Source organism: Populus nigra, chromosome 5 (genome assembly GCF_951802175.1).
Source record: "Populus nigra chromosome 5, ddPopNigr1.1, whole genome shotgun sequence".
Classification (NCBI taxonomy): Eukaryota; Viridiplantae; Streptophyta; class Magnoliopsida; order Malpighiales; family Salicaceae; genus Populus; species Populus nigra.
Genome location: NC_084856.1, coordinates 8,951,090 through 8,961,616, shown reverse-complemented (window position 1 = coordinate 8,961,616; position 10,527 = coordinate 8,951,090). Strand labels below are relative to the sequence as shown.

Here is a 10,527-nt window from a genome sequence, read left to right as displayed (position 1 = left end):
TAGTCGATCAATTTTGCAGAATTACTAGTCTAGGGTGTTGATTTTACTATGACAGCTGCATTTGAATGGGATGCAACCTCATTGGCAATAGTAACTAGGGAGCTACATGCATACAAAGCATCACCCCTATTTTGGATCTTCAGCAAATCCTCAAGTTAAATATTTAAGGCCTCAATCGAAGCCTTTCAAAAGTGCCTAAATAGTTTTTAAGTGTGACTGGCTCGAGGTTTATATTTACACTCAACCATAATTGTGATAGGGTCTAAAGATAACCTGCATTTCAATTGGAAACTATGAACCATGGGTAACAAAGCATCCACTTCAATACAGACTTGGGTATAGTCAAGCCTAATGCCATCAAGTATTTTTCATCATAACCTAAAGGTCTTCCAACCATGTTAGCGACAATTTCTATGCCCATATTTCATTCCAAAGAGAAAAAGGTAATTCTTGGGGGCGAACCCATATCAAGAACATAGTCACTTTTGAGATTTTATTTTTGTCAAGAACAAAATAAGGGTGTCATAATTAGAGGATAATGGTCTTTCCTCTAATTAGAGGATCAAAAGATTGATGTCTTCTCCCAAGTGTAGCAGTGTCGAAGTAATAAATAACCCGGCAAGACCGATGTCAAACCATATGGAGGTTAACTATATAAACTACAAATAAAGAAATAGATAATAACAAAAAAGGAGTTGAAGAGAGTTTTGAGATGTGATATTGATATAAGGATTAAATAATGATAAAATAATTGTCAATGTTAGAGGATTCACTAATGGTATTTCAAATAAGTATAGTATAAACTCTTATTACTCAACTGGAAACCACACACAAAGAAGGTTCCAATTGGATTATAAATTGTTAACATGATTACATTAGTTATCATATTTGAATAATGCTAATACTTGTAAATTTTATCAGGTATTCATGATTATAACTTATCTTAACAACAAATCAAGTTCCTTTCATATCACAGGTGTTGGTTATACCATACAGTTTGAGCTATGAAAGTGCAAAGTATTTGTTGTACCAAGGTTATAAATCTAGATTAACCATTTAACAAGCAAAGTATTAAGAGTGAACAAAATAACAAATACAAAACATGTTAGTATCAAACAATAAAGTCCATGTTCAGCTTATATTCTTCTTATTCTTGCACCATTATTGTAACCTTTTCACCTTGACATAATAAACTTAGCTAAACATAATGAAAGAGATCAACATAAATAAACAAGATAATAACATAAATAAGATATAAGTTAAATAAGTAAAGGAAATGAAATGAAAAGCATAAACAAGAGATTAATACAAACAAAACTTAAGCATTACAAAAATATAAAGAAAGAGAGCAAGAGCATGATCTTGATTTGAAAACCAAGATTCCTAAATGCATGGCAAATGCCTCCTTTTATAGCTAAAATTTGGAACTATTGATTTGATGACTAATTCTTGAGTGGGTGGCCATATCTTGACTTGGTGACAATCCTTATCTTCTTGTCTGAACAAAACATCATTGCTAACGTCAGAATTTGAACAGATTTTTATCATGAAAGTTCTAGAAAATTATCTCAACTTTCCAACAAAAAATGAATCGATGCATTTGGACTTCTAGAACTCGAGATATGGGCTGAACACTAAACAGTATCTGGGCTGCAGGACAGATTCAGACTTCTCCGTTGTTGCTAAGATTTGGACTTCCAAACAGCAGAATTGATTCTTTCACTCACCATAAATGTTTTAGGCCTATGTCTTAGCTTTCTAGCCATATAAACCAAATTGAAATCCAAGATCTACAGCTTTCGATATGACCCAATGACTGAATAGTGTTCCAGTTTGGACTGAACAAGCATCTCTTTTCTAAGCTTAACCCTCTCTTTGTCATCTCAATTTCAGTAGTTGAACTCATCAATCAATCCTTTGATTTATGTGATAGGCCTGCATTTAAAATGAGCATTTATCATAAATTAAAGCTATCTTATATTATTAGACTTGTTATTATAAAACATGTTTAAGTTAGGGAATTTAATGATACTTTAAGTGCAATATGATGATATAAAACCTTGATAAAAATGCACTTTTAAGTACTAATCAGTTAGGCCAAGTAGCTCTCTTTTCTAAGTACCGAATAGAAAGATGTCAAAAGAAAAAAAATAGAAGAGAAGAAGAAAAAGACAAGGAGAAAAATGAAGAAAGAACCAAAGCCATTGTGCACTATTAGATGGGAAGAATTGTCTCCATGAAAGGAAGTTACAAAAACCAAAAAAGACTCCTATCAGATGCTGGATTCAACCACATGCATTGCTAGAAGATGGCAGGCATTGTGCACTTGCTTAGATGTGGATGACATATGTCAAATGTATTTTCTCCTTTTTTTTTTTTACTCCTTAATTCTATACCATATCTCCAATTCAGTCCTTGAAAAAGGCTCAATCGAACTAAATGCCTAACTAAGAATAAAAGAAAAGAAAGAAAAAAAAAGAGAGGAGAAAGGCCCAATTGAGCCTAATAACACCGATAACACCAATATGATTCTTTTTCCTCTAAAATGACATATCTCCCTTTTTAATTGATATGCCATGCATAACGAGGTTTAGGCATCCACATTTGAAATTTCAAAAATAAATTTCAAAACTAATTAAATAGTTGTGGAGAGGCCTAAATCCATTTGAAATTTTTATTGTTTTGACACATAAATTACAAAATAAACAAAAAGAAAATGGAAAAAAACTATTACAATTACTATAGCAAAATAAAGAAAAAAATGATGGAAAAAAACTATTACAATTACTATAGCTTCCCTCATTGTTTTATTATAGATTGCTATAGTAAATGCATGGTGTTTTTTAACTATTCAAGAGGCATGAAAAAGTATAGGTTAGTTTTTTATTATTTTACTTTTTAATTTGGTCCTTATAGTTTTTTATTTTGACAATGTGGTCCTAAACTTTATTTTTCTTATATTTTTAGTCCTTGTGGTTTGGAGGTTGAGAGAGAACTTTGTTGGAAAAAAAGATGAGAGAGAAACATTTTGGTTGACTACATTCCAACCATTAAAAAAATCAATCTTGGTATTAATGAGTTTGTTTTGAAGTGAGGAAGTCAATAAGGGTGGTGTAGTCAAAAGTAGATCGGAACCATGAATGTTTTTGTTCTTTTGAGATTTGAGGATTATTAGAGGATGTTAAGGTTCCAGAATTTTCTTATAAATGTGTGTTTTTAGGTGAATAATAGGTTGAGATTTTGATTTTAGAATTCAAATTACTTGGACTCCAATTTTGTTATTGTGGACGATACATCATTTGTCCAAGTAGATAACATGTCATTTGTTTTTTTAAACAAAAAACTCAAGCAGACAATGTGTTTTTAAATGTCGTCCGCTTGAGTTAAAAAAACAAGTGTGCAAACCTAGGCTTTTTTCTTATTAGGCCAGACATGGGGGTATAGGTTTACAAGCATGTATGCACTTGGGTTTGCCCTTCCCCTTTTTTTTACATTTTTATTATTAAAAAAAATTATTTTTAAATAAAACAATTACATTGTTATTTTAAAAATAATATGATGATACCATATTTTTCAAATAAAATTAGAGGTTTTGATGGTAGTATTTTGGGTTTTTAATGATTATGTTAGAAATTACTTTATGAATTGTTATATATGAAACTAATATGCATTATTGTTTTAAAAACAAAACTCTCATGTATGTATATTCAATGAGAATAAAATGCCTAAACTTTTATTATGAAGTTCTTATAGAATTTCCTCAAACTAACTATTTTTTTTTCACATAAGGTAGTATAATTCTTGTTATTTAAATTAAATTTTCAAGTCATAATAAGTCTGTATTAAAAAAACCGTGCTATTAACAAAAAAAAATATTATATTTTTATTTGAAAAAAATACATAAGCAAAAGAGTAATTTTTAAGTAGATAAACTTGTTGAAGCCATTCATAAAAAAAAAAAAAAATTCTTTCCTAGAGAAATTGTCTTGACAGTTTCTTGAAAAAGAAATATCTTCATGCAAATAACATTTGTTTTTACTTTATTATGAAAATAATTTATCTTATCTTTTATAACAATTTTTTTATATAGATTAAATAAACAGGTTTATGCGCATACACCAATTTCTTTTAAACTATAAAATTTTATTTTATTTCATTGGATAAAATAAAAACTCACATGTAGCACAAATAATTAAGTTAGTAGTTTACCAAACAGAGTATGAAAAACATGCGTCAACCATATCTCAAGGACATAATGTCTAATGGTCAACTCGTGAGCTCACTCGTGAGCTCATCAACTCCTCGTTAGGTACCTTAGTTCTTTAGTCCAATGGGTAATAAATGACACTCCATCTCTCCCTGTGCCCCACGTCGTGCAGCATTCCTCCATGATGGAATATTTTTTATATATATTAAACTGTTTAAGGAAAATAATTTATGCTTTTAAAATCAAAATATTGTAAAGTACTTACCTTATCAAATTGAAAAAGAAAAAAGAAAAAAAGTGGGGATATACCCTTTGCTTCCAACCAATAGCAAAACAATTTCTTGCAAAGTCTTTTCTTCTGCCTCGTCAGCACAACAACAAAATACTAAACAAACTCTTGTTTTAATCCTGAAAAAAAATCAATTAAATAAGATCATTTTTTCAAATAATTCTAAATTGACTTGTATATATTGTGTATAAAGTTTTCTAGAGTATTTAGTAGGATAAATAAAGATAAATTGTTTTGATGTATTATTTGAAAAAAAAGGACTTATCCCACTTAAAAAATTGGACAAATTATATACAAAAATTATTATTTATGAAATAGCTATATTGTCTCCTATGTAAAATTTACTGTCATTGGATGAAACTTTTATATTTGAGAAAAAATATTTGTTTAAAAAAGTGTTAATAAAAAGCAACATTAAACAATATTTAATAAATGATTCACAATGTATTAAGATTTAAATGGAGTAATAATATCCATCACTCGCTACAATATCCACCACCTCAGCAATTCAGCCATTATCAATCACAAAAACCATCATTACTGATCTCCCTGGTTAGCCGATAATTAACCGTCCATCAATGTTAAACCCCTCCAATCCTCATTATAATATAGAAATTGCCTCGTGATTTCTCCATGAGACGATCATAAATTGGGTCGAAATGGATCGTTGATGATGGAGGAGATGCAAGAAAGAGTGCGCCATTGTGCTTTTTCACAGAAAGAGATGGGGCAACGATGATGAGATAGAGAGTGCGAGCTGCAACGAGAGAGAGGAGATGGTGTTATTTATCTTTATCAAATGTTTGTTTTTTATATATATATTTTATCTTTTGAATTGAATATAATCGTTTATTTTTTTTAAAAGACATAATTTAGTTATTTAGTAAAATAACTAAGGGTTTTTGGTAGAATATATTATTCTATGATATCTAATGTTTATCAAACACAAGCACGCACAAACAGAATAAATTGTCCGATTTAATTTAATACATTAAATTAAACACAAGATATGACCGAAAACTACTTGATGAACTTTTTTGCTGGAAGAATAAAGTAGCGAAATTATTGCACCTTGGCTTTTGAATACTGATACTAAAAACAGGATCGCTACAGCCAATGAGTAGATGTGGACTTGTGATGGGGTTCCACGTGTCAACTGGCCGGTGGAGGAGGCCTGAAATCCACTTTGAGAAAAAGTGACGTGCCGTGGCACACGAGGGAAATAGAAAGTGAGAGAGTGGGGCACGTGGTTCTCGATTCTCATTTCTTTTCGAGTGTTAGCGGGCAGCGCACCAACTTTGTCGTACGATAATTGATGTAAGAAAGAGCATCAACATCCTCAAATGGCATCATGATGTGTACAGCACCCACCCCATTATCAGAATTTCTTTTATTTTTTTTATTTTTTTTTCAGAATTTCTTTTATTATAAAAAATAATTATTACTGGCTAGCTGGTTTTTTCATAAGTTGCTATTAAATTATGAATATGGTTCATTTTTTATAAGTCGCTAATATTAACCTATGGAACAACCAACAAAAGAAAATAGAAAACAGCAACCAGGTAGTCTAGGAGGCGTAAGGCCTTTTCAGAAGTGATTTTCCACTTGCTTTTTTTTATTAAAATATAATTTTTTAAAAATTAAATTGTTTAATGTTTTTAAATTATTTTAATATGTTAATATTAAAAATAAATTTTTTTTAAAAAAAAAAAATTGCGTTTCTGTTCTGTTGGCAAAGCACATGAGCCCGTGCAGCTCAATTTACAGCTGTGGCCACGTGCATGACAACCAAACCTAAATTGCTTTATATTTTTATAACTTTCCGGACATAAAATAAAAACAAACAACCAGTAAAACAAGACCACATCACCATTACCATTACCATTACCATTGAAGCCAGACAAAACAACTGCCCCGAAACCTTCTACGTTACTTTTTCCAATCTCTGTCTCTCGCACTCACTCCCTCACTCAGAGAGTGTCTCCCTGGCAAGGTCAAGGATATCAAAATGGGAATTCAGATCCAGCTGATCATCAAGTAAATCGCAATTGCAATCAATTATAACTAGATGGAAAGTACAAAGCACCTAGTAATTAAACGAAAGATAAGGCTAATAAAAATGATTTGAATACATGATGAGCAATCAATGACAATAATCACATCTCAACCGTCAAAATAAACCAAAGGAGCCACCATCACCGTCCATAAACAAAATTACAAAACGACTCAAAACAATGACAAGAATAAATCCCTACTAAAATGAAACATTGATAAAAATGATAATAATAATCAACATCCGATCCATGACCAGATCTCCTACATCAACAAAGACCACACACCAGCCACTCCTATCAAAGCACCAGCCATCGTGGCCCTGTTCAAGCCATCGGCGTTCGAAGGAGATGGAGGAGAAGCGGTGTCACTTGGAGGAGTGGCTATGGAGCCACCACCAGTACCAGGGGCCAAGGGAGAAGGTGGTGAGCTGGCTGGAGACGAAGAAGGAGATGTGGATGGAGCGGTAGCAGGAGTTGGAGCAGGGACTGATGGAGCGGGAGTTGGAGCAGGGACTGATGGAGCGGGAGTTGGAGCGGGAGGTGGAGTTGTAGGTGCAGCGGGTGCAGGAGATGGTGATTTGGTTGGTTGAGCTGTCGGTGCGGCTCCTGGTCCCTGAGCCAAGGCTGAACCAGCTAAGAGAGCCAAAAGCATCAAGCACACCAAGGTTTTGAAAGCCATTGTTATTGGAAGTTGTCAAGTAGAGGGAGCAAAGAAGACAAGAAGAGAGAGGTAGACAATGTGGTATTTATACAGAGAAAGGAGGATTATGGTTTCAGGTTTTTAGTCGGTTCAAGGGACAAGGCAATTTCCTGTTTGTTTCTTTCAATGTGTGAAATTGCAACTGAGCACCCGTGTGGTGCCTAATTAGAAAGGCGAAGAGTGTAATTTTGACGGAGATTAATAACAGCCGTTAAATTATTTGATGATTCGAAAACGCGTTGATTCTAAGCTTGTCTAATTTTTATTTAAAAATAAATAAATAAAAACAAAAAAAATAATTATTTGAGGATTATGGTTAGCACGTTGTTGCTTCTTTTTTTTTTTTTATTCACGTGGGGTGTCCGGGCCAGTTTGCGCGCACCACGACTATTTCTCACGGTCCACTGGACATCCTGCAAGCCCAGGGACAGGTTAGGCACCACGGGGATGACAGGCGTACACATAGAAGGTCGAACCCGAGACGGGAACGGAACAAGTCACACGATTGATCACAGCAGCTAGACCCTCAAGTATGCATTGCTTTATTTTTTTACTCCATATAGCAGGTTTTTTTTTTTGTGGTTGGGGGTGTGATATGTCTAGCACTCTAGCTTTCAGTGGATAAAAAAAAAAAGAAAAAAAAAACACCAATGTGCTTATTCTATATTGTGTGATATTCTATGCCAAATTCTTATCGATTTTTTTTTTCTTTTCTTCATTATTGGGATTTAACTTGCGAACATAGTAATAGCAGCACCCTAAAAGGCTTGCCAATTATTAGTTTCAAGTAATAATTATATTATATTTTTAGCATTGTTTGTCTTGGACCGACTTTTATTTTTAGTGACCTATATACAAAATATTAGGCTTACGCACATCTTGGTGGACGGCTCCTTTATATAGTTCGTTCAAATTATTATTATTATTATTATTATTATCAAACATGTGCACCAACAATACAAGAACCCACGATGACAACGGACAGTTAACTAGGGTCTGGTCATCTGGACAGCAACTTTGGTGATTTGTTTTTCCATTTTAACAACCGACAACAAAAATTCAATCTTGGCGATGTTAAATTAATCTAATAAAATATGATTTTTTAAATTCAGCAATGATTCAAAATCTAATACTACTCTTGCTACCAAATCATTAAAGAAAAAAAATTAATAAAACATCCATTGTATTTGTAATTGGAAATTTGTAATGATTATTTCGCATTTTTCAAACAAAATTAATTAATTTGCTATTGGAAATATTTAAAATCTTTTTTATATGATTCATTTATTATTATTGGAGATAAATTAATTTTTTAATATTTGATGACTTATTGAAATGACTAACTTACTATTAAATACAAAAAGTTTTTAGACCGACTTCCAAGAACTGTTTTATATATTTTTTTTATTTTTTAAAATACAGTTAAATAACTAAATTACTCTTGAAATCAAATTATTTTATCTTTTCATCCTCTTTTTTTAATACCAGGTCTATTTTTAAAACGATTTGATAATATAATAAACATAAATATTATTTTTATAAAAAATAATGATTAATCTATGTGTTACATGTGTTAATGCATGGATGAGCTCTTTATAATGAGGTTTAATTCCCACAACAAAACAATGGTGAGTTTTTAATTAGTATTTTTTTTTCTCTGAGTATAATATTAGTAAATTATTTTTTATAGTTAGTTATTGTTATTTTTTATTATTTTTATTTTTTATTAATATTTTTCTTATTATATTATTAAATTCATTACATTTATTAAACTCAATCACGATAATAACTCAAATCTAAGATTTTTATTGTTTCGTCAAATACATTGACAAATCCTGAACATCATTTATTAAAGTTAGAAAAAATTTAACTTGTATCGAGCATAACACAGTGCATCTATTCGCTGCGGCCACCTACACCAGTACAAACTAACTAATGTGGTCGATTACTTAAATTATATTTTGCTGAACATAAGAATATGATTGAGTTTTTTAAAAAAATAATTTTTATTTAGAAAAATATATTAATAATATATTTTTTAATTTTTAAAAAATTATTTTTAAGATCAGTATATTAAAATGATTTGAAAACATAAAAAACATATTAATTTAAAATAAAAAAATTAATTTTTTTTTTAAATTTTTGAAATACAGTGCCAAATGGAGCTAAATGAGATTAATAATTAACTATTTATCACTTATCATGTGTGTTTAATTTTAAGATAATTTGAGATCCAGAGAAAATATTTCAATTCTTTATAAATGCTTGTTTCTACAAAATAAGATTCGATTTTATTAGTTTATAATGCTTAAAGTTTTAAGGGAAAAATTTTTCGTCCTTTTTCTGTTGTCCTTGTACGTAGTTAGGTATCCCAAAGCTATTTCCTCTGTTCCTCCCATCCGGCTTACACCCTGTCAGTAGTTACAAGGTTCACACAATTTTTGTCCTATAATACCTACCTCTAGCCCACCTTCCAAACGATTGAAGGTAGGTTCTTTTTTTATATAATTTAATCCTTTCATGCTTCTTTATTTTGGAGTTGTCTTAATTATTTGATTTGTTTTGATTGCATATATATATATATATATATATATATATATATATATATATATATAAAAGGTTGACACAATGTTATGTCTAGAAAAAGGTTCAATACTTGGTTTGTTGAAATATATTTCAGATTATATTGATTTAGAACAATTAAGGTTTTAAATATCACATTGAATGTTAGAACAAATATGGGAGACAATAGTTAATAGCCAAGATAAAGTTGGCTCGCGGTGGCATAGATGTAGCGCAACGTTATCTTTTATATAGGGCGGCACGTGTGATTTTTTTCATGATAGTGTGTCATCAAAAGACTCTACTTCTCGGGAACCACGCTCACCTTTTAAAAATTATGAGTTATCTTCTCATTTTATTATTATTTCATATTTGATTCTTATTTTTTTATTGCTAATTTATTTCTGGATCCATTGGTAATATTTAATTTTTTTTTTCAATTTCACCCTTCAACTAGAAAATTAATTTTTTCCTCTTATTTTATTTTTTAGATTTCATGTTTATTCTTTTAATCGCTATTTTTTTTATCCTTTTGTGAAATTGATTTTTTTTTCAATTTCATCCTTCAATTAAAAAATATAAGTTGTCCTCTAATTTGTTTTTTGTTTCAAATTTGGTCATCATTCTTTTGGTTGCTATTTTCTTTTAGGTTCTTTTATAAAATTGATTTTTTTTCGCTTTCATCCTATGACATAAGGTTGTTTAGGAATTTTTT

The 10,527-nt window shown here is 30.7% G+C and overlaps 1 protein-coding gene across 1 annotated transcript; it reads right to left on the bottom strand.

Moving 5' to 3' along the window:
- Positions 1 to 6,812: 6,812 nt before the first annotated feature.
- LOC133694364 (classical arabinogalactan protein 10-like) lies at positions 6,813 to 7,229 on the bottom strand. The gene has a single exon (XM_062115863.1). The coding sequence runs from the start codon at positions 7,227 to 7,229 to the stop codon at positions 6,813 to 6,815; it is 417 nt and encodes a 138-aa protein (XP_061971847.1).
- Between the last annotated feature and the right edge of the window lie 3,298 nt (positions 7,230 to 10,527).